This window comes from Lonchura striata, chromosome Z (genome assembly GCF_050655825.1).
Source record: "Lonchura striata isolate lonStrDom1 chromosome Z, ASM5065582v1, whole genome shotgun sequence".
Taxonomy (NCBI): domain Eukaryota; kingdom Metazoa; phylum Chordata; class Aves; order Passeriformes; family Estrildidae; genus Lonchura; species Lonchura striata.
Window position 1 is genome coordinate 48,604,121 of NC_140740.1, and position 25,460 is coordinate 48,629,580.

Here is a 25,460-nt window from a genome sequence, read left to right on the forward strand (position 1 = left end):
GAAAGTTTTGTCTCTTGTAAAGAAGGAGCCATGCAAGGGGCCAGTGAGAAAGAAACCAACATCTGTGCTGCAGCCAACAAGGAAAAGAGGAAATGTATTCTAACTCATCTCTGCAGCTCCTGTACCAGCTGCACTGTGCCAGTGCTGACAGTGAAACCTGCAAGGTATACCTCTCACAACCTGCAAGGTGTACCTCTCACTGTGCCTGTGTATTTGCTGTGTGTCTGATTCCTCTATGTTTGTTCTAGTATTTTGCATGTACATTTCAGATATCAAAGGCACTGTGTATCCTGGTAAGGTATTAGGTGTGCAGGCTCTCTATATTATCATCTGATTTCATCTCTCCCAACAAAATATGCATTATTAGTTACTTCTTGTGACACAGTAATGATTTCTGTGTCTTGGACACCACTTAGTCTGTCAATAAACTCAAGGTCAGCAACAGTGGGATGTTAGCTCACGGTTATGCAGGACACACGCTTGGTATATCAGTGTTTTGAATTTATAAAAGTCATACTTAAACCCAGTTAGCTGAACAAATTAAATCCAGAAACTTAGTCCAAATATATGCTAATGATAACTGACTTCTCTCCACAGTGTAATGTCTGTTGCAGATTTCAGTTTATACCATTGTTGATATCAAAACCACCTAAAAATATTAGACTAAAAGTCTGGAACTAATTAAGATATAGGTCAAGAGCTGATATTTCATATCTTCATTACTCTTGCTCTTTGAACTTACATCATAACTGAAGCTTTTTGTATAAAGCCCTTTACTACTTTATGCATCTGTTAAAAGATTTAGAATGGAAAAATCCAAGGTGTGTCTTGTGTGGAAAAGCCCAATAATAAATTCCTGCTGCTTCAGCACATTGTTTTAACAAATATATTGAGTGGAAAGACTGGCTGAAGATTTAATATAGTGCTTAAAATCTTGCCACCATTATTTTCTGAACTTTCAAATAAAAGCTGTGCAATATGTATATATGGATATTGAAATATCTGTTGTTGGTTCAGGTGTTCAAATTAAGCTTTCCCTTCAGTCAAAGCTTGGCACTTAATCCCAATTTACAAACGTGAACTAAAAGAGATTTTTCTCTCCTTTTAATAGAAGTGTGTGTATATACATGCATAGTCACATCACAAAACACTTTACATAATGCAAATATAACTTATTTTACTTTGCTCTAGGGCAATTTCCATTTTGTAGCAAGAGTTATTTTATACAGTTTTGGTGAAAACTGTTACATAGCCCAAATCCTGAAATTATGTGTGTATTCCCAGCACAAAACTTGTGACTTTCACAGCAATTATTACTTTTCTTTAAGAACTTCCCTTACATATAAAAGAATTTCAAATAAAGATGTATAAGGTAGGTCCCAACAAGGTGACCACAGGGCCTAGAAAGGAGAAGAGAGTGTTAGACTGCAAGAAAAGGGTGTTTTTGAAGAATTTCTTGTATGCTTTGAGCACTGATCCAGTTCAAGGTCTGGTTCTTGATGTGATAGTGCCATTGCCACTTCTGGGGTGTGGCTTTGCAGTTTGTTGCTTCCATAGGTAAGTAATTCCCATTAAAAAAAATAGAGTCTGTTTTTTTGCAAATATGAAATTTAAACTGTGAGGTCAGAACGGCTTGTCTTAACAGTCTCTAACTTGAAGCTTGGAAGGAAACTGTTTTTCTGTCCCCTTTTATTTTTCGATGTTTCAACTTACTACTTTTCTACAGTGGGATGAAAACAAGACCATTTGGAGCCTTTTTGAGAGAAAGAAGAAAACACCCTGTTTCATACCTGTTCCATGCGGCAGCTTATGAGGCCTCTTGCTTGTAGGATGCTTCTTCTCCTTTGGACATCGCCAAATCTGGAGAAGATCAACTACATTTTAAAGAGAGGAAATGGATGTTTGCTCCACAATTTTCTCCAGGAAAAACGCAATTTCTTACCCTTTGTGTCTGCTGGACAGAAGGTTCCAAACTCCAATAATGGTTCTTTGGGTATTTTTCATCTTGTCCCATAACCACATGTGAGCATGTCCCATTTAGAAATAACTGGCCTCTGCTTTCAGCAGGTCTTTAGAGATGCTGTCTGTATGGGGAAAATATGTAATGTTTATAATATGAATTTAATATTTCATATTCAACTGACACCAGCTCTCAATCTACTGACATCAGCCTGCTCAATATGTTGGGACCTTCTCACAAGACTGACATACTGAAAATGGTCTCTTTTTTTCCTGAAAATTGTTATTTGAATAATTTGGCCCATTTCATTATTTGAATAATTTGCCCTATTTCAGTTTTGTCCCTTAAAAAATGAACAAAGATGATAATTCTTCTTAGCCACAGAGAGGTTATGATGGAGGTAGTTCTGATTTCCAAAGTGAACAGGAGAGGTAAATCCTAAATGTTGAAGTCAAGCAGATTAGACAAAAGGCAGCTTGGCTGAACAGTGTCCTTCTCTTTGAATTAAGGTGAAAAAGGAATGTTTATGGACAGGGAAACATCACAGAGAAGAACACAGAAGATGCTTGCTGCTGTAGGGAGAAAATTCGTGCAGCCAAAGCTTAACTTGAAGTGAAGTTGACCAGAACGGTAGGAGAAAATAAAAGATTTCTTCAAATATATGGATAGCAAAAGGCTGTGATGAAAATATATCAGTCCATTACAGGATGAGGATGGTCAACTCATCAAGAGGGACACCTTAGCTATCTCAGATGGCAAAAAGTAGCGGGATGGCTTCTGTGACAGTGTAGGAAACAAAAGTTTTAATAAAAGGCAAAATAACAAAGCTCTTTACAGAGAAAAAACGAGCTAAGGCAAGAGGTTCTTGCTCTTGCTAAAACACTTCACAAAAGTGATTTACTTCTTTTGTTCTCTTCTTTTTCTAGTGAATTGCTCAGGTGGGACATTTTGGCTTCTGTCCAGTTGGCTATCCTTAAGTTTGAGGTGAAGTCCCACTCAGTATCTTATGAGGTGTCTTTTAACCAAATTGAAGAGAGAAACTTCTGGGTTTTTTTTCCTTTTTAAGGAGACAAAGGTCACTCCATCAACAAGGGGCACATTCCTACAGGACACACACAAGTCAGGTGTGTTTACTGCCGTCTTTGCCTCCATCTTCCCCATGGATGACGGACCAAGAGAGTCTTGGCAGCCTGTGAGAATGATCAACTCTCCTTTGACTCTGAACACATGTGGGATCTGCTGCTCCATCTGGATCCCTACAAATTTGTTGAGGGATTCATCAGAGAATGCACAGCAAGCTGTCTGGTGTCATTGCAAAGCCTCTCTGGATATTTTTTGAGTGGTCTTGGGAATTCAGAGAGGTCCTGATTTTCAAGAATGGTGATAAGGAGGAGTCTGGAAACTACAGGCCTGTCAGCCTCACTGCCTGGTAAAATCATAAAAAAAGATTATTCTGGGAAGTACTGAAAAACACCCGGAGGACAATGCAGTCATTGATCACAGCCAGTGAGACTTCATAAGTAGAAAGCTGTGCTTATCAAACCTGATTTCCTTCTACGATAGGGTAACCCACTGAATTGGTCTAGGAAATCCATTTAATGTCATCTTTTTGTACTTCAGCAAACCTTTTGATACAGTGTCTTAGAGGATCCTTCTGGACAAAATGTCCAGCTCACAGCTGGATAAACACATCCTGTGATGGCTGAGCACCTGGCTCATAGGTGGGACACAAAGGGTTACATTGACTGGGGTGAAATCAGGCTGCTGACCTGTCACTAGTAGGGTTCCACGATGTATTGTGAATTATTTCTAACTCAGCATATTCTATGATTCTATATATAAAATTAAATTATCCCAGTTCTCAGGAAGAGTTTGTTAGGTTTGGCCTGGGAAAACAGTTATTCTCTTCAGACATAAAGGTAAGTTTTGCAAAATTAAGTAAAGTAGAATGGAGGGAACTTTTCTATATAATAAAATGAAAAGAAAATGTTGGCAAAATGTGTATTGTAAGGTGACAGTCACTGCTCTGAAATAAGTCAAGCCATTATGGCTGAGCACACAAAGGTTGTGTACTCCCACTGCCTCTTGTTACCCTCACAAGGAGCTGTGAAGATGAGATGAGACTTTCTTTAAAGGTTTCTGGGTTTTCATTGCCAAGAAGCAAGAGTCAAATATTCAAAGAATTCCTGTGCAGAGAGACTCTTCATGGGCTGGGCAGGGCAGAAGGGCTGTTTGAAGGCTGGCTACAGCCCTACCATATCCTGTGGGAGGGATCTCAGTGCTAGCAGTGGGAGTAATATCTCCTCTGCTTCCTTCTAAATCCAGGCAAGAAGGACATTTTGAGCTATAGGATTAACTATACCACTTCATCTGACAGGAGCTGAGCATGAGCACTATGAAGACTGCATGTCAGTGAAACGTAAATTTTAAGGAATTTAGAGATTTTAGAGGAGCTAAGATTTTAGTTTGAAATAAGCCTTACTAGAGTTAATTAAAATAATAATAATAAATGAGTAGGCCTAGATGAAGTAAGGAGTTAGTAGTTAACAAATAATTGATTGCTTGTCAGCACAATGTTTAGTTAGCTGGGTTTATAATGAAGAATATAGAAACTGACAAAGAGCTTTTAGGAACATAAGACAATTGTGGGCCTCCTCTGTTCTGAAACCAATTGAAGACCAGGAATGGGAGTTCTGCCAAGAGTTCATTTGTCATATTTGCATTGAAAAGGTAGAAAGGTCAGAACGAGGAAGACTTCATTTACTTCCTTATTTTGGGACCCCTCCCCATGAAAGGGACCACTGACCCATTTCAGGGAACAAACTACACCAGCTTAATAGCTTTTGGAGTAATTAGCATATGAAGCGGGGAATAGGATGTACCAAAATTATGAATATGTATTTGTATTTTGGATATTCAATACTTGTATGGATAAAAAGACTCTGTAATCACCTAGAAGGTGCGGTGTGTATTTGGGAGCTATCCCACACGCTGCCCGGTGTCGAATAAACATACACTTTCTAACTTTAAACTGTTAGAGAGTTTTTGTCCGTCACAGTTGGATATTGGTACTAGATCAATATCCATATTTTTTCAATAAATCATCAGCACCATGGGGACCTATGAAAAGGAGGGGCAAAGAAGGCAAAGTGAAGGAGAGAGGCACTATTGGTAAAGTAACAACTTTTATTATCATCAAAATTTGTCTACATCAAATCCTAAATGTGTCTGTAACTCTCATTATCTAACCTGGGCCCTTTTCCAGGTCTCTCTGTTCTTCTGCCTGCTCCTTTGGTCTTGTCCCACTGAGCTTGCTGTTCCATAGTCTGGAATCTTTGGACCATAAGCATAGCCTTGTGCAGTATCTCTTGGGCTGTGTCCTGCAGGTCTGTGGCATTGGCTGTTGGTTCTTGCTTCTGCCTCTCTCCTTTGCCGCAGTTTGAGGGCACGGCTCAGCCATCTCTCATAAGCTGGGGTGTTGATGACAGTAGAGGCAAGAAGGCTGTAGGCACATCCTGCAGGTCGTGCAATTGCTTCTTCTGGGCTTTTTTTCCAGTCCTGCTGCTCCTTCACTTCTTGAAAAGGTCTCTGGACCAAATGATGGGCCTTCTTTACAGTCTCAGCTCTGATGTGCTTGGCCATGTCCAGCAGAGGTGGGTTATTGACTAGGGGACAGTGTGGGGCATGTGCTGGGCTCTCTGGCCCATCTGCTCTGGCTCTTGCTGTTGTCACCTTGTCCCCACTTTCTTCCTCCTCCCGCTTTTCTTTTAGCTGCTGGATCATAAGCCAGGCCCTCTTAACAACATCAGTCCTGATGTAGTCAGCCATGTCCAGCAGAGGTGGGGTATCGACTGTGGGGCTGTGTATGGCATGTGGTGGACTTTCTGGCCCCTCTGCTCTGGCTGTTGCTGCTGTTGCCTCATCCATGCTTCTTTCTTGCTTCCACTCATCTTCTAGCTCCTGTACAGGTTCCTGGATCATAAGCCAGGCCCTCTTAATGATCTCAGTTCTGATGTAATCAGCTGAGTCCAGCAGTAGTGCAGCATCAGTTGTGGGGCTCTGCAGGCCAGCTTCCAGATTCTCTGTTCCTTCTGCTTTGACTTTGTCTTCTGTCACCTTGTTCTTGCTTTGTTCCTGGCCCCACATTTCTCTTTGTGGCTCATCAAGTCCTTGGACTATACGCACAGCCTTGTCCAGGCCCTCAGCCTCCATGGACTGGGCTATGTCCACCTGAACTGGGCCATTGGCTATGGGACCATGTGGAGCAGGTGCCTGGTTCTCTGCCCCTGCTGCTCTTGCAGCCTCTACAGGGGAAGAAGAAGCTGGTGGCTCTGCCTCCTCATGTTTGAGAGGTGTATGGTGCTCCTCTTCCTCAGGAGCTACAAGCAGGGCAGAATTAGCCAGCTGGGAATCTGCTGGGCCAGGAATTGCTCTCAGCAGTTTGTCAACTGTGTCTCCTGAAGCCTCTCTGCCCACATTGCTGGGGAAGTTGGGACTCTCCCTGGGATTAGGGTTGTCCTCCAGACCCAAGGAACTGACCCGGTGGTGGACAGAAGGTGACCCAACAGCACCTGTTCCTTGAGACATCTCTGTGCCTATTGTATCTTGCCATTCCTCCTCCTCTGACACCTCAGCATCAATGGCATCTTCCCATTCTTCTTCCTCTGAGACCTCTGTGTCTATGGCGTCTTCCCATTCCTCTTCCTTGGACAGCTCTGTGTTGGTGGCATTTTCATGCTCCTGTTCCCTGATCAAGGCCACTGGTTTGATGATTGGAGCTTGGGCTTCTAGCTGCTCCTTCATTACCTACATATTCAAGATACCCTCCATGAACTTCCCTGTCACCTGTGGTGATGGGCAGTCAGACAACCAGGAGAGGCTTGTGCCCCTGAGCCATCCTGTCTCAGACCATCCCATTCTATTCTTGCCACTCACCTGCACAGATGTGTCATTGAGTCCCTCAGAGCACCTCAGAGAGAAACCCTGCCTTTGGTTTTCTGGCTGTTGTACCTCCCTGTCCTCCAGGCCATCCTGCTGCTGTGGCTGGGTGGCTTTCCAGAGGGGGGGCTGTCTACATGCACTTCTGGCTGGGCAACTCCCATCCAGGTCCTCGGGAGGGCTCCTCTTAAAGGACACGATGACCTCCCTCACAAAAGGCCCCTGCTTCTTGTGCCCCCACAGCCATGTAGCGCTTTGGTAGCACTCAATGCACACGGATAGCCCTGGTGGCTCCTGCTGTGTTGCTTGTTGCTGGTGGCCTGTCCCTGCACTTGCATCATTGCTCAGGGAAGCTGATACAGCAAAGCCACATGGCTGTGCCGGCCATGCTCCCAGCTGCTCCTCCTTCTCCATGATTGTCTTTAGCATCCTCTGCTGCAGATGTGTCAGCATTGCCCTGGCAGCTGCTGCTCCCTGAGGGAGGTGCTCTTCTAGAGCACTGCCTCACAAACAGCCACTGTCACACCAGACCACTGTCACAAAGGGCAACAAAGGGCACCACCCTTGAGGGAAGGGCACATTCCTGTGATGCTGGCTGGGTCCTGTGAACTGCCACTGTCTGGGTCATGGCACAAGGGAAGGCAAAGAGGGAAGCCAGTTGGTTGCTTTCCCTTCCTGAGAGCCCAAATTGGGTTGTATCCCCTAGAGAGTCGGAAAAGGTCAAACCTTTGCCATTGGGCATTCTTGGCAGGTATGGGCAGGTCAGATGATCTGAGATGGAAAAGTTAGTTCAGAGACCATAGCTTTTAGTATTTAAAACCTTGCATGATGATTAGAGAAAGAGATAAAGTTGGGAACTGAGCCTCTGAGGAGTCCTAGCATGCCTTGGTTGGACTGGATATTGCATTGGGCTGAACCAGGCACTGTGCGATGCTGACCAGAGAAGTGCAGTATCCCATAAAGCAGTTTTTTTGTAGGCCTCTGTGGCTCTGGCTGGCTACAAGTTTCCCATTCCTTTTGAAATCAGTTCAATTTACTGATATTTACATGCATTCAAAGAGATTTTGTCTCCTGATGTCATAAACATTGCCAGTCTTACATTTCCCATAGCCACAAACTTCTGTGCCATCACTGAACAGGAAAAATAGCTGTAAGTTTCTCCTTGTTAGCAAATCTCTGGCTAGAGGGAGTGCAGGTGATTACATGAGATCACACGAAGTAACATCTCGATGGCAACCAGAGTACCAAGTGCAGTGACTGCCTCGTACAGGATGACTTGACTGGATGCTCCTAAAATGACACAGGCAGCTGGTGAGATTTGCAAGCTAATAGTGTCTGCCATGGCAAAAATACAGAGATGTGCACAACAGTATGGGTTCCTGAGGAATGTGTTTTGCCCAGCTCCTACTTTTTCCTTGTCTTGGCTTGAGGGCCATAAAGAGTCTCAGATGATGCCTTTTCATCCTGAGGAATGCTGGTTACATACCATAGTCATCTGATTCAGCCTTCTGGAGTTGTGCCTTGCATGCCAAAATGTTGGATGGCTTCATTTCACTTCAGGTTCATAGAACCAAAATGTGTCATCAGGCCATCCTTGCCAGTTCTGTTATAATTTGCATTTTTCATGGAGGCTTCTTCTGACATTTGGATACTCCAGGAGACAAAAGTGGCAGCTGTGATACCATTCCTCTTACATTCTCTTCAGTTGTTCCATATTGGCAGTAAGCCTTACAACCTTAAGTTAGGAAGGTTCAGAAAACACTCAGCACATCATAAAAATGCAAGGATTTATGAAATTATGTTTTTAAAGCCTTTCTTTACCTTTCTTTACCTTTCTTTACCTTTCTTTACCTTTCTTTACCTTTCTTACTCCAAGATCTCTATTTACAAAACTCTGGCCCAATTTTCATTGCACACTCCCGTGTGTGTGTTAATGTGATCACACAAATGTCGAAGAAGTCAGAAGCTGCCCTTTCAAGTTTTCTGTTCCTAATCTCAGCCTGAAGCAGAAGTGGCAATGCAATTTTAATCCACCGAACTCTCATTTTTAAAGGCTTCTGCTTTTTATAATAGGAAGATGATGGTCACGTCACCAAGAGGAACATAGACAAGGCAGGTGTGTTTACTGCAGTCTTTCCATCTTACCCATGGATGACAGACCAAGAGGGTCTCAGTGGCCTGAGCTGCAGGACCATGACTGCAAGAATGATCAACACCTCTTTGACTCTGAACACATGTGGGATCTGCTGCTCCATCTGGATCCCTACAAATCTTGAGGGATTGATCAGAAAATGCCCAGAAAGCTGTCAGTCGTAGTGCACTGCCTGGTAAAAGTACAGAAGAGTTTTCTGGAAGGTATTGAAAAACACCTGGAGGACAATGCAGTCATTGTCAGCACCAACAGGACTCTGTGTGAGTAACATCCTGCTTGTCTAACCGTGTTTCCTTCTTCAATAGGGTAACCCATCTTGTTGTCCCAGTAAAACCACAAAATGTCATCTTCTTGGACTTCAGCAAAGCTGACTGCTGGCAAAATGTGTATTGTAAGGTGACTGTCAGTCACTGCTCTGAAATAAGTCAAGCCATTACGGCTGAGCACACAAAGGTTGTGTACTCCCACTGCCTCTTGTTACCCTCACAAGGAGCTGTGAAGATGAGATGAGACTTTCTTTAAAGGTTTCTGGGTTTTCATTGCCAAGAAGCAAGAGTCAAATATTCAAAGAATTCCTGTGCAGAGAGACTCTTCATGGCTGGGCAGGGCAGAAGGGCTGTTTGAAGGTTGGCTACAGCCCTACCATATCCTGTGGGAGGGATCTCAGTGCTAGCAGTGGGAGTAATGTCTTCTTGTCTCTTCTGCTTCCTCCTAAATCCAGGCAAGAAGGACATTTTGAGCTAAAGGATTGAATAATTACCTCATGTGACACGAGTTGGACATGAGCACCATGAAGACCTTGTTTCAGCCCTCTGGGGACCTGTGAAGACAAGGAGGGGCAGAGAAGGCAAAATGAAACAGAGAGGAATGGTTGAAAAATTATCAACTTTTATGAACATTAAAATGTGTCTGCAAGAAGTTTCAGACCAATCAAATCCTGGACAGGCCTGTTGCTGTTGTAACTTAATTGGAGCATTGTTCCAGGTCCGTCTGTTTTTCTGCCTGTTCTTCAGGTCCCTGGATCAGTATTACCTCACACCAGATGTGTTCTGCTGCATCCAGCACAGACAGGTCATCTGGCTGTGTGTGGGGCATATTTCTGATCTCTCTGCTGCTCTGATGTTGCTGCCATCACCTCATCCATGCTGCCTTTCATCCTGAGGAAGCTGGTTGCATATCACAGCCATCTGATGCAGTTTTTAAAGACATGCCTTTTGTGCCAAAATGTTGGATGGCTTCATTTCAACTCATTTGGTTCACAGAACCAAAATGTGTAATTGGGCCATTCTTGCCAGTTCTGTTGTCGCTTGCATTTTCATAGAGACTGCTCCTGACATTTGGATAGTTCAGGAGACAGAAGTGGCAGCTGTGGCACAGTTCTTCTTACATTCTCTTCAGTCATTGTCTTGTAAATTCAAGCCACTGGCCTGTACTTTCTATCAAGCAGTTGTCCTGGTTGCAGCCAGGGGATCATTAATTTTTGCAGTAGCCAAGAAGAGCTTGGCTTGGTCCCAAAGGTTAGTCTATACCACCCGAGTCATTGTATGGCAGAAGGGGAAAGTTGTCTTTTCCAAGGGTGAGGGGTGCCTTCCCATTGTGTAAGCATGGTCAGGGACTGGTGGGCTGGCCCTGGTTGTGAACTGGAGGGAGCGGTTGGGGTAATGCCTGTTCTGAGCTGGAGGGGCAGCTGGGTATTGTGTCTTGTCAGTGATTTCTGAGTGGAGCAGTAATGTTCCTTTTCTTGTACCCTCTGCCTTTAATATTGTTGTTGTTACTGGTAGTTTTCATCTTTCACTGCTGTTTCCAGCAAATGTTTCTTATGTCAACCCTTGATCCTCACCTTTTGTGCCTCAGTTTTCTTCTCCACCCCACTGGTGGAGGAAGGGAGAAGGGAACGACGGGGAGCAGGCAAGCAGCAGCATGGTTTGGGATTTCTGTGGAAGCACTAAACTGGGGAGCACCATTCCTAAACCATGGCAGCAGCACTCATGACAAGAGTATAAAAGATTTGCCTTTTCCCAATGAACTTATCTCATTATTACATCAATACCACAGACCATTCAAAAGAAACCCATTAATAGATATTTACTTATCATTGTGAATGGAAAAATGAGCATCTGTGAGGGCTGGATTCAAACAAACCCTTGAGTCTTGGAACTGCCTCTCCAGATCATGGGGCAAAAGCATTTATTTGCCTTTTCAATCATATGCTGAGATGAAGTTTTTTTTTTTGTGGAGGGGGTGAAGATTTCAATATCTCTTTGTGGAGCCTGAAGTGCATTGCTAACACTTCTACTCACTGCAGAAATTGTGCACATGCCTTTGTACTAGCTTATGTGAGGACTGTCATAAGGGAATGGTTTCCTCAATGCTCCAAGACACTTATCACCTGAGTTTCATCTATTCATAACATATTATTTGGTTCCTATAAAAAGAGAGAGAAGGTGATGGTGATGTAGTGGTGAATTTTGCATTACGTTGGGGATGAATTGATGCATGAAAGCTTTCTTTTGGTTCAGACTTCAAATGTGAATGTTTGGCTTCTTTACTTGCTTGGAATACTGTTCTGGAGATGGAAGTAAAGAAGAGCTTTATAAAATTCCCTGTTGTAATTTATGAGCTTAACTGACAGTAAAAGATACTGAGTTTACAGTGCCTATAGAGTTTCTATTTCTTCTGTTGATTCAGAACATTTTACTACTATATCTTTACTAGAAACCATAATGCATGCTGTAAACAAAACCAGTAAATATGAAAAGTAAACACTTTTTTTTTTGTCAGAAAGGCAACTGGGGTGGGCTTTGACAAGCTTACCTTGCTTTGAGGACCTCTTTTTGCTCCCATGCCTTTCAGTAGAAAACTCCCACACATTTAAATCATGTAGGACCAACTACTGAGGTAGGAGAGCAGCAAAAGTATTTTGCAAAATAATGGAAATATGGTGAAGAGAAGTATCAGAACACTCACCGGTCTCTTAGTGAATGAAACAAAAACAACAGATGAAATCTTGATCTTTCAGGAAAAAGAGTCTGTTTGGAAAAGGCTGCATTTGGACAAAGCTATCACACTGACCAGGGGAAAGCTGTGAACTTAAGGAAGAAAAACTGTCTGCTGAGAATTAGCAGGACACCAATATCCAGGAAGCTGAACTTTGGCAATGAGTGTGCAATTCTCTGAGCATTTCCTAAGAGATATGGTGCAGTGGACAGGGGTCTGAATACACACATCTTTTTGCAAGGGGTCTCCTGTGGCTTTGGAAATATCTCAGGTAGTACCTTGGAAAAAAACATAGGAAGCTTAAAGAATACACTGAAAATTGTTTCTTTCATACCCTGTAAGAGAAAGGTTTAGGATTTTTTTGCTCTGGTTGTTTTGAAGGTCTGTTGAGGCTTGTTTGTTTTCAAAGCATTTCCTTTGTCTTGCATCTTAAACAATCTAAAACAAAGACTTCTTGTTGTTTCTGGGAACCTATTTTCTCCAGTGCAAAATGATGCCTTTTCTGAGTCTACCAAAAAGAGAGGCTAGACAGAGTTAAGAGACTAAAAAGTGAGAAGGGTCTGCAGGTACATTTCAGGCAGACAAAGCACCCCAAAATGGATGATGGCTCATGAGTTTTCACATCTCTCTAAGTTTGCTCCATTTGCATATTGGACATTGATCTTCCAATTACAGCTTCAGGTAGTGAAGTCATTTTACCCCAAGATTTCTCCCCCCTCCAGCTCACTTTTATATACACTTCTCAGGAGCTGGGACAATCAGGTGTCCTTGATTCCCAGGCCTAGAGAAGAATTATTTTGCCTGACCAAAATGTGAAGACAGTAGCTTGCACTGTGCATAGAGTTTAGAGCTAAACTAAAGAACTAACTAAAGAACTAACTAAATAATTACAGGAATACAAATATATGAAAAATTTACAAGCTAAAATCCCAAGGCAACAAAAGCAGTTGTGGGAGTCCAGTTTCTGCAGACTTCCTAAGTGGTTTAATACAACTTGAAGCATCATGATCCTGGATATGCCATGTCTTCCACATTTTAGAAAAGGGGGGAAGTTTTTATTTCTGCAGGCAATTTAAAGTCATAACAAAATACAGTCTCTGGTTTAATTTGAGAATGGAAAGTAAATGATATTGTAAATCTTAATGTTTATAGGAAAGAATGTCTTTCCTTTACAGCCTTTTTCTTAAGTCTGAAATGTGTAAGAGGAAGTTCAAAGAGGATGTACACAGTAGTTCCTACTTGGTTATTCTCTGTATATGAGGTCAGTAGATGTCAGTGGGTTAGTCTGGGTTCCTGAACAGCTGAAAAGTTTTTGAAATCACCTTCCTGGGGTTTTGAAGTATGGTATAATAGTTTGCAAAGAAAAAGATCAGATTGAGCAGGCTTCCTGCTTTGCCTGTTTCCTAGGAAAGTGAGAATAGACTGGTTAGAAATGGGAGATGAGGGTGACCAAAATAATTTACAGCATCTTCTGAAACCCATCCATTATGGCAGTGATTTAAAACTTGATGGGCTTTTTAATAATAAGCATGCCTTTCAACAGTCTTGCAACACTACCTCCTTCCACACTGCTGATTATAGCTGAAACCTTTTGGGAGAGAATGATGTATTGTTTTAGGGGAATTTTCAATGTATCTTTAAAAAAAAAGCTCACTTTAGTGGAGCCTAGTTTTGTAAAGAAAATCAGACCAAAATATATATGTTTAAAATCCCCCAGCTGAGCTGACAATGTTATTTAAAACTGTTTTGTAGATAAAAAAATGTAAGTTTTCAGTTCTACACAGTGTTTTATTTGAAAAGCAGCAGTAATTTAGTGTTGATCACAAAGCAACTTCCTCATAAAGATTGGATCAGGTTACTAGATTGGAAAAAAGTCATCATTTGAATTCAAATACAGATTTCCCACCTCCAGTTCAGAAGTGAAATTTAAGTAAAGGGTACTGAAAGATGAGGGGTTGGCAGTGAAACAGCAATTTGTCGCAGAAATACACTTTATACACATGGATACTATGGAGACGTTCTCAAGGGAAGCTTTGAGTATCTACATGAAATTGTTAATTTCAAAATAATTCAGCTGGAAGTTTTTGAAGATGCTGAGACTGGCAGTAGTTCTGTCAATCAGGCTTATCCCACTGTTGCAATTATTTTTGAAGTCACCTACAGAGGAAAAGGTGGGGTTTGAAAGGTGCAATTTGGGTTCAAACTAGCTTTGAGTGCTGAGCAGTGCTTGGTTCTGCTCCAGGAAAAATAGGTCTTGAGTAGTCTCAGTTATGAGTAGTTGTTTAGGAGCTCTGTGTTTATTACTTTGCTTGCTTTTAAGGCCTGCAAATCCCAATCTCGTGGAGTTTTCTCCTGTACGTTATTCTGTTTCATCTGAGTAATTTTTTGAGACACCTGACAGGAATTGTATGCCTGTATTGGCATACAGTGCTAGATGCTGAATGTTTGTGGAAAGAAATTTACTTTTAAATTAATAAAGTATGATTTTATAATTATTTGTTAATACACAGACAAAGTAAATAAAATTTTTAAATTCTTGTTAACCTTCAATTTCAACCTTGCACCACTCCTAAAGATATACCTAATTCAAGACCAGTGAGTTTACCCAAGACCTTTAAACCTGTAGTTGAGTACATTTCTGGTGTACTTCATTCAGCAGAGAAAACTGCATCTTATTCCTTGTCTACATTGTATAAAAGGAACATTCCTGCTTTTTCTGATTGTGAAATTCATTTAATTGTGGAGAGAAATTACAGTAATTTTGACAAGTTTATGTCTTTCGGAGAAGGCTTAGTTCTTATTAAAATCTCTGGACCTGCCATGTTGAAGATTAAAGTTCAATCTAACAAAATTTTTCCTTTAGTTTTTGAAATTAAATAAGTTTGTGTAGCATCCTATTTTGGAATAAGTTTGTGTAGCATCCTATTTTGGAAAGAGTAAAATTTAGGGAAAATATACACTATTTGTACACTTCTTTCTGCATAGAACTCACTGCAGGTGAGTTTTTTGTTTTCTGTCTGGATTTTGAAAGTGCATTGAAGTATTTACTGCCTGTACTTACAGTGTCATTTTATTATTTCCAATCTTTGTACAACTTGTAAATCTTGAGGACTGCTTTAGTTTCAAAGATTGTTTTGCTTTATAAAAGTGATTGAAAAACGGACTAAGCAGGATGATGCTGCAAGGATTTTTATTGACAAAAGGCAGAGATATTTATGTTGTTTTAGCTTCTGTATAACAATTTCTAATTGCTCTATATGTGATTTAGTGCATAGCAGGCCATAATGTATATATTTTTTTTTTTGTGCAATTACTTATCAGGTTATTTTGTTCTTTGGGAGGAGGACACAGTTTTTACAGTTCTTTGTTTATGACTTTTTCTCAGTTTCTGCAGGTTTTTTTCCCAACTTTTTCTCACAGCTCTTGCTCTACAATCTCTAGCAATTCAAGTATACTTTTCAGGTCATTTAACTCATTCTGTTCTGCAACAGTTTTAGATAGTTTTTAGATGTTGTACAAAACCACTCACTAAAAACATTTTCATCCCATTGACATGATCTACTCGTTCCACATACAGACCACTTTCATCTGAAAATCCATAACCTCTTCACACCAGAGATAAATATTCTATGTTGTTTCTTCATACGGTTTATTTTTTCAAATATTTGGCTACTGCCTATAGTAATAACATAAACCATCAATCACTTATCACAAATATTAATGGAAAATATGATTCTGTACTAAGCTGTATTTTGTCAGTGACTTGGTAAATGTTAAATTTTGTTTTCTTAACTGTAGCCAGGAAAATGAACGTCCACTTGAGAAATTAATCTGGAAGATTTTTACCTTTTTTTTTTCCAGATTTCAGACACTGCAATTAGTTAGTGATCAAACACTGCTATGATACCTATATGGCCATTCGACATTTCATAAAGGCTAGAAAAACACAAGTAATTTATTTTAATTGAAGAGTAGTTTGATGTTTCCCTGAACCTGAGACCAGAACTCTCTAATGTACAGACAATCTTCCAACAGTTGTTTTAATAATGATTGGTTTTGGTCCTTCATGTTGTCAAGGGGAGATATGAACTAGGTGCAAACACTGTTCACATTCATAGGTTTTAACACGTGTGTCCAGCTAAAAATTTTACAGCGGCTTTTTATGTTTGACTGGAATTAGAAAGCTAACGAAATCTGGCAGCTGTATAATGTGTTAAAATTTGGGAAACATGACATTTCTTTATTAAAAATAGACTCAGAATCTTACATGTATATTATCTTCTATTGTTGCTAGACCCAATGGAATGACCTCTGTCCTTGAAAAATCTAAAATGCACAAAGCTCTTAAATATCTGTTAACAGTTCTCCATACAGGTAGTTGTGTTTCAGGTGATTCATTCTTATGGACAGTGACTTACAGAATCTTAGATTCGTAGAATGGTCAGGGTTTGAAATGGGCCTTTGAGATCATGTAGTCTGAGCCTCCCCTATCATGGGCAGGGCACTTTCCACTGGATCAGGTTGTTTGAGGCCTTATCCATGGGGTTGGTCATCCATAACCTCTTAGGACCACCTATTACAGTGCCCCACCCCCCTCACAGGGAGGAATTTCTTCCTAACATCCAGCTTAAATTTCTCCTCTTAAAATTTACACCCATTACTCCCTGTCCTATCAATACAGTTCCTGAAAAATATCCCTCTCCAGCTTCTGGGTAGCCCCATCTTTAGATACTGGAAGGTTCCTGTGAGGCCTTCCCACAAACTTTTCTTCTCCAGGTTGAACAGCCCCAACCTTCTCAGCCCGCGTTTGCTAGGGAGCTGCTCCAGTCCTCTTACCAACCTTGTGGCCTTCTCTGGACTTGCTCCAACAATACCATGCCCTTCTTATGCTGGGGATGCCAGAACTGGACTCCAGCTGGGGTGCCAATAAAGCACATTAGAGGGTGAGAATAACTTCCCTTGACCTGATGACCATGCTCTGTTGCACTGTATTGCAACTGGGTTCATCGTGTCCAGGGAGGGTGCAGCTGCTGGCACCAGGCATGGGAAAAAATGGTATGGGTCTTAATTTCAGAAAGCTCAAGAATCCGTTTCTTGTCTCCAGGGAGGAGGGGTGGGATGGAGATGAAAGATCAGGCAAGGGCAGGCTCCTGGGGTTTTTATAGAGTATCACAGGGGTGGAGCTAGGGTTTGGGTCAAGGGAGGAGTTATTAGCAGGACAAGATGGGTAAGATCAAATTCTTGTCTCTTGGGAACAGGGGCATTCTAAAATGCTTCTTTGGAGGCAGCCCAGGAGACATTTGGCTTTCTGGACTGTGAGCACTCAGGGTTAGGTTTTCATCAACCATCACCCCCAAGGGCTTCTCCCCAAGGCTGCTTTCAATCATTTCTCCTCTGGGCCTGTATGTGTGCCTGGGATTGCCATGACCCAGGTGCAGGACCCTGCAATTGGTCTTGCTGGACTTCATGAGGTTTACACCGACTGACCTCTCAAGCCTGTCCAAGTCACTCTGAATGGCATCCCTTCCCTCCAGTATATTGACTACACCACAGGGCTTGGTAATATCACTGAACTTGTGAAAGGTGACATTGATCCCACTGTCCATGTCACCAGCAAAGATACTGAACTAACCTTATCCTTATTTTCCCTGTATTCCTCACAGGCTACATGTCTTCATATCTAACCCCTGAAAGCTGCTTCTTTACTTTGTGAGTTTGCTCAGCAGTTCATTATGCATCCATGGAGGCCTCCTGGCATTCTTGACCAATTTTGTCCGTGCATTGCTTCCAAACTTGGAGGAGGTAATCCTTGAATTCAGCCACCATTCTTGGGCCCCTCTGCCCTCTAGTGCTCTATGCCATAGAACTCTACTGTGAAGATCCTTGAGGAGGCCAAAGTCTGCACTCCATGTCCAGTCAGTGATCTGTCAGTGTGCTCTCCTCACTGCCCTGAGGATCTTCAACTCCACTGTCTCATGGTCACTGTTGCCAAGGCTGCCTTGGAGCACTGCATTCCCCACTGCCTCCTCCCTTCTGGTGAGCACAGGGTCCAGCATGGCACCTCTCTTTATTGGCTCCTCAGTCACTTGTGTAAGAAAGTTGCTGTTGACACATTCAAGGAACCTCCTGAGTTGCCTGTGTATTGTCCCTCCAAAAGGTGTCAGGGTGGTTGAAGTCTCCCATGAGGATAAGGCTTGTGAGTGTGAAGACACCCTTACTGTCTGCAAGTCACTTCATCCACACTATCCTCCCGACTGAATGGGCTGTAGCAAATTTCCACTCTAACTACTTCTGTTCCTGCCCTCCCTTCCCCTCAGACTTCTCTCACAAGCTCTGGGCTGGGCCCTCATCATTCCCCAGGCAGAGCTCCATACACTCCAGCTGATCATTGACACAGAGGGCTAGCCTGTCTTTCCTAAAAAGCCTGAAACCTTCCAATGCTTCAGTATTAGGAGTCATCCCACCATGTCTCCATGATGCCGGTGGTATTATCCACGTACATTATTCCTTCTGTTTGTTCTCCATACTGTGTGCATTTGTGGATAGGCATTGGAGCCAGGCCCTGGATAAAGCTGACTCACTGGCTGGAGTCGGAATGCCTTTACACTCACTGTTCTGGGCATCCATTACAGGTATTGACATCTGGCTGGCAGCATTGGGATGGATAGATGCTCTCCCCCAGCAAATCTTGATCTTCATGACATCTATTTGCTGCTGTGCAATGTGCCATAGTTTAATAGATCTGCCTTAATTTACAAAATCAAACACATGAGTTCCCTTAAAGTCAGTGGAAATACTCTCTGCTTGTACACTTGGAAACATGCTTCATTACTTCTTGAAAGAATCACTTTTCTAAATTAATTACTTTAAAAGTTCTGTGTATCAGGCATACAAAGAACACTGACAGTACTCTTTATATGGATCATGTAGCACCACTATGTGGAAAAGACAGGGGAAACAGCCAGGCTGAAAATGCAGCCAAAGACAAAACATTCCTCTGGTGATGTGTGGTGCTAGCTGAAGATATTCAGCACCTCACAAGATCAGACCTTGTATGATTAAATTGCTGTATAAACCCATGGTAACAGATCCTTAAATAATAAAGTGAAAGGGCAGATAGGAAAATTGGGTGGGAATAAAACTATCTCAGTGCATTAGAAAGGTTATTGTTTGAGTTCCAGAATTTTTAACAGTTGGGTTTGCAGTGCGGCAACTGAACTCAGCAGCAGAGTTGTTCTGGCCAGTGATTCAGTGGGAATGTCAACCTGAGCAACAACACTGTGGTATGTACAACTCAGGTCAGACACGTCTCTGATTTCTGACCACTTTTTTCTCTTGGGTGGTGTTTATTTTCTTCTCCGAAAATATGGTAATATTTGGATTTATTCAATCCTGTGGTAGTCTTTTACTGCATATTCTAATGCGTCTTGTTGAACCTGACCCACACCCTACCCCTTCATGTAAATAACTTACTTAAACTTAAGCCCTGAACCCTCTGCTTAAGGTTGGGTGAGCTGACTGAAAGAACATTGTATGTTCTGACATCGAGTGGAGCACAGAACAAATGTTCTTTGATTTGGAAACAGTGCTTGCCATAGTGCATAGCATTGTCTCAGTTTGGAGGGTGCACACACAACTTGTCTCTTGTTTCATCCTCTGGGCTTCCACAAGCAGGAGCAGAGGGTCTGTGTGGTGTGTGGAATGGAGTCTTCTCTCCTGTTTTGTGACACCGTGTCTTACATGTCAGCAGTGGTACTATTCACCTGTTTGCAATGTTTTTAATGTGTGGGCTCGTGAGATGGCAGAAAGTGTGTGTGACTTAATTTCATCTCTTTAGATTGCTGCTCACCTCTCTGATAGAGATGTTAAAACTGTTAGCATAGTCCTTATCCATGGACAGCTATGGGCAAACTCCATCTGGGTGTTCAGTGAAAAATCAGGAAACAAGGAATTTGGTTGAAACATTCTACAGGAAATTTGTTTGCCTCCTGTCAGAAACACAAAAGGGGATGGATGATAGGTACTGTAGTTTGGATTCTTAAAGTGAGGGATATTTTTTTTTCCCACAGAAACATAGGAGCAACCTTCCTCACAAGTAAGGCTTTTTTACAGTAGATAAAGAAAAAATGCATTACAACAATTTTGCAAGTAAACTTTCACCCCTGTTATGAATCAAAACTTTTATTAGACCATACATATTGCATTTTGCAGACACAGAACCAAAGGCACTGATATTATTTCTATTTTTGTGATGATGCCTGGAATCGCCAGACATAATTTAAGGCCTTTTGTTCTGGGCACAATAAATGTACACAATAGAAAGATGATTTCTCTCTAAATAATTACACCTCACCAACTTTATATCAATAGCATACCATCAGAAGTCAAACAGATTTGTATGCTTGTTCTGCCTCTATCTACATGTTAAATGGTGATGACTTGCTGAAAAAACATTATGAATGCAATTCAGTTAACACACCGTTATTACATTCATGCTATTCAGATATTTTAGGAATCAGTATTAATAATTCTGAGTTTATTATGAGTAATCTATTTCTTGTGGGTTTTACCCTAAAACTGAAACTAGTCTTCCAATTCTTTATGAAAACCCGATACATGCTTATCTTTAGAGTTCATAATGATCCTTTTGAAAGCATGCTTAAACATTTTAAAATTATATAAAAATCTGAACAATTTAATCAGAAAGAATGAGGTAAATAAAAATGCCTATTGTTATATTAGATGCTGAAAGACAACTTAGCCTAAAGATTTTGGGCAAATGGTATGAGAATTGGTAGTATTGACAAGAATTGTGCAGCACATTAAAATGTATGCATATGCAAATTATGGTCAGATTTTAGCAAGATTTGCTACATGAATCTCTTTCACTATTGGCAATAAATAAGAAATGGGGAAAGTTAGACATGAAGTAGGTGTCACCATTTTGGTTTTTATACTCAGAACTAAGATTACAGACCCTGGTGTAACCTGTCATCAGCCTAGTGACTTCAGATGACAACTCATAAATACTGGCAGTAGCCTTCTTTGTTGGTTTTAATGTTGATTATATGTGTATCAGCTTCTGAATATTACTGTTTCATAAAAATCTAATTTGATCATGACCAATCTCAGCCATTCATTCAATGAACAGTGTCATATTTTCAATGTCCTCAAACACATATAAAGGTACACCTTGAATATATTAGCCCACATGCTTGGAAGCAGGTCTCTGATGAAAAAACCCTAAATATAAAAACCCCACATAAAGAAATTTTGTATACCGTATTAGATTTTGTAAAAATTTAAGCCATGTCAGTGTGGCAGCACTGTTCTCTCTGAGTCCCTTATCTCTTAAGATCACAACAATTTTCTAATTCAGTTTAATAAAATAATGTATGCTGAAATGGTGTATTTGTCGTTACACAGCCCTTTAAAAAAGCGAAAACCTCAAATAACAAGTGAGATTCCTTATACTTGCAACCTGAATTTGGACATGCTATTTGGAAGCACTGGAATTTGCCTCCAGTACAAACATATCAAAAGCCTTATTCCTGACATTTACTGTTTCATGCTTCTAAATATTTAAAACACATGGTCAGATGGCAAATTGAGGGGCGTGGGAGAGAAATTAAGACATTTTTTCCTATTTTTTCCTATTATTTTCTGTTAAAATGACTTTGTTCAGTGAGGGAATGGCATCTGGTTTTATTGCAAAGGAAAGGTAAGTCACAATCAAAATGTGCCAAGGTCACATTTGCTGTGTGACTTTGCAAAGACAGCAGCAGTGCTTGGATTTTACAACTTCAACCCATCTTTCAGCTTGCAATAATCTTCAATTTTTCATTCCTTCTCTAAAGCTTCTCATTTCTGTCAGGGTGGGCCAGCCCCTACTTTCCGCATGATGAAACAGCCTACTGACACACTGCCTGCATTGAGGGGGAAGCCTGCATCCTTTGCAGAGTTCAGCGCAGGATCTTCCTCTGAAAGAGTCATGCCATGCTCATTTTCTCACCAGTTGCAGATGCAGATTTATGTCCCCCTGAGTCAGATGACAGGGGTGAAGTGTCCAGAAATGCGAGAACTTCTGTGATGGCTTGTAAAGGCACCTTTGGCAGCAAGCCCAGAGCTGGTGGTGTAACCCTGAGCTGCCTGAATTGATGCGAGAAGAGTCCCTGCATGACCAATGAAACCAGGGCCTCCACCCTCATTTTGAAAATAGATATGGATCTGCTTCAGCAATTTGACACAAAAATGAAAAATCAGCTTAAGGATATGGAAAAACAGAGTTAAAAGCTGTTGTCCCCAAATTTCACCAGTGTTTTTTTCCAGCTATCCAATGGATGGAGAAGAAAACACCTCCTAGGTGTATTGTTGTCTCTTAGAAAAGGCAATAAATGATGACAGAGATAGAATGGGATGAATCTGGAACTATTAAAATGGCCTTGGCTGCCTTCTTTCTACCTGTGTAAATTAGATTTTGCCAAGCACAGAGCTCTGGAGCCTAGTATGATTTGGATACCTGAATCAGTTATTTAAAGCTGGCTGGAGTATTTCTACACTGTGCTAGTGTCTGGAGTACCATCCTGAACATGCCTCTGGTCTAAGTGGAAAGGAGTCATACTATCATGTATGACTTAAGTCTCTGTTATTTTTGCAGGCTGATTTTATGTATGCAGTGTTAAAAGCCCTCAGTGACACCAGCCTGAACCCCTGAGGCTAAAACTTGATTAGCTAACTTGCAGGTTTTCTTTACAGAGTAATGTATTTTCCATTTTCATGACTGTGGGCTTAGAAGGTGTTTTAAAGTTAACTTGCACAGATGCATCTTTTAATATGTTTTCTTTTCCAGCATGACAGTTAACTGGAGGTGGAGAATTACAAGACATGACAAATGCCTACTATTTGCAAATTCCAGAAAGAACTAACACTTTTTGACTTTAGGAGACTTGGCAAGTAGCTGGGGGCAAATATCAGGAATGTGCTCACAAGTATATATGTCAAACATTTCCAGCAATAAAAAAGTTTTTTGTTTGTGTTTTTTTTTTTTCTGTTTGTTTGGGGGGTTTTGTTTGTTTCTTTTTTTTTTCCCAAATGAAAGGTGCGTTTTAACCTCAGAGAAAGAAAGATCCCAGTACAGTTTGCAGAAGGGGATTTCTGGATAGGCAAGTGAAACAGAGCAAAGTTCATGAAGTTTATAGCTAGCACAACTGTTTAAAAACAATTTCTTGAAAGATTTTGTTTAAATAATTTATGTCATTTGACAAACCCAGCATTTGGGTTTTATCTAAAGTCTGTTAAAACTGAAGAAAGAAAGATCTTCAGGACAGAATTACTACCCAAGTTCTTGAAAAAAAAAAAAAAAAAGTTAAAGAAGGAATTTTTCAAAATATTTAAAAATAGAGGAAATTTTTTAGCTCTGGTGTGGTGTTCATTGAAAGAGTCTGTGCTTCTCTATCTCTATTCATGCAAGAAGTTTATTTCTCAAGAAGAAAAAATTAGGAGCATATACAGAAAGTATTTATTTCCCAAGGAACAGTTCTACCTTGAAACTCCAAATATTTTTGAAAAATTAGACGACTTTGAAGCAGCAAAAAAGATCATTTTCTCAGAAATAACAGGAGTCTACATAAATATCTGTAAAAAGTACTTCAGTACATTTGGTAGAAAAATATTTCTGTCATTCAGAAGCATATAAGAAAAACTCCACACCTTTTGCATGCTCTGTTCAATGTATCCTTTTCTGGATACATCCCATTGAACTTCAGCTTTCTGGGTTGGCGTCCCATGCTGTGACAGGCTTATTTAGTTTTAGGGGGCATCTCTCTAGGATCTCTTTATGATGTCCCATATCAGAATTTTTGAAGTGTTGTTGCTTATGTAAAAGAATGCAGGGATTTTTTTAGCACATGAACACAACTCATTTTCGAAATGCAGTTGAACACTGAAGGTTTTTTTAGACACCAGATTATTAATCCCTGCAAAGAAAGTGTTTTATGTGAATTCTAATGAAGACATTTTCAAATGCACTGGAAATGGTTATTTAATCATTTGGATCTTGGAGGCTGGGGAGCTAAGATAAAAGCTAGAAAGAGGGTTAGCCGTAACATTCATCATCTCTTTGGACATCTACTTGTATTAAATTGCCATACTTCTTTTAATTGCTCAGATACTGGTGAACAGGAGAATGGTGGAGGAGTCTTCTGAAAAAGAACAAAAGAAACATGGGATAAATGCAGTGGTAGAAATTTGTTGTTATATTAAAGTACTTCTCTGTTTTTTTTCCACTTCATTTCACTAAAAATGAATTTAAAGATAATGCCTCCAAGCTATACGGCTAAGTTTTAAGAACTTTCCATCTGGCTTACCTCCTGCAAAAAATAATCCTACCTGTTTGTTCTGTCTGGTTGTTTTATGAGTACTCTGCTCTCTGAACTTTCTTGGTTTTTAATAGTTTCTGGGAGTTATTTAGTGACAGATTTTTGTGTTCCTGACTCACACAAAATTGAAGAAACAACAAACTAGTTTTAACAGAGGCTGTAAGAATTTCGCTAATGTGAAGAAGGACTATTATGTTAAGCTGATTGCAAAACCCATTGGAGGAGTTCTCTGTTCTGTTTTAGTTGGCCTGAGAAAATAGCAAGTTATGCACAAACGATCATCTGAAGATTGTGATTAATCTCTGTTTACCTGATTGGAAAATATATTTGTTTTGCTTTACCTCTTGTGTATTGTAAAAAAAAGCATCTTTCCTTTACAATAACTCTCCTCACTGTTATTACTAACAAAGGACATTGCTCTGCTTCCCAGCAATAGATGGTGTTGGACCAAGGCCTAGATCTACAAAAGGCCTTAGATGCTGGTGTGGGATTTGGGTGACTAACCCCTACAGTTAGAGTCTCAAAATCCTTATTGAGTTGTTACCTAATCCTAAAGGTGCCTAAATCTGTAAGAGCCAGAGATATTAATATCAAAAGTACCAATAAACACATTTCAGTTTACTTGGAATTGCACCAGAAACTGTTTATCTCTTTCTTGGTCACGTAACTGTTCTCAGGGTATTTCAACTCCACAAATTGCAACAGCTTCTTTCTGCTGAAGTGGTAAAGTTCTCTTTATGCAGTAATTCAGAGGTTACATTCTGGGGAAAAGAGTGGTAGAGGACTACGTTCAGTTCATCTTCTTCTTGGTGTGTTTCAGCTTCACATCCCCTTCTCCCAAGACTTACAAAATTTAGATCAGAAGTCTTAGCTAGTACTTCCTTCATGGATTTGCGAATATACTTTATTGGCATTTGATAAATGGCCATTGTCTAATTGTAAAACCAAAAAAGTTGGGTGGGAGAAAAAGCAGGAAATAGACACAATTGAATTAGAAACTCTTCCATTGTTTCACAGTAGATTCTGAATGGAGGTA

The 25,460-nt window shown here is 40.7% G+C and overlaps 1 protein-coding gene and 1 long non-coding RNA gene across 4 annotated transcripts in view; one reads left to right on the top strand and one right to left on the bottom strand.

The window, feature by feature from the left end:
- Positions 1–25,460, top strand: part of LOC146763808 (uncharacterized) — a 90,812-nt gene that overhangs the window by 48,720 nt on the left and 16,632 nt on the right. The window contains exon 5 of one of the 2 annotated variants that reach the window (XM_085568092.1): positions 1,727–25,460. This exon is cut by the window's right edge and continues 16,632 nt beyond it. In XM_085568092.1, the coding sequence (XP_085424218.1) occupies positions 1,727–1,829 (103 nt within the window). In that variant the 3' untranslated portion in view covers positions 1,830–25,460. The other variant, XM_085568091.1, reaches the window with a different exon arrangement.
- Positions 23,112–25,460, bottom strand: part of LOC146763809 (uncharacterized) — a 76,368-nt gene continuing 74,019 nt past the window's right edge. For both annotated transcript variants that reach the window (XR_014951708.1, XR_014951707.1), the window contains one exon: positions 23,112–25,460. This exon is cut by the window's right edge and continues 10,045 nt beyond it. This is a non-coding gene — a long non-coding RNA (uncharacterized LOC146763809).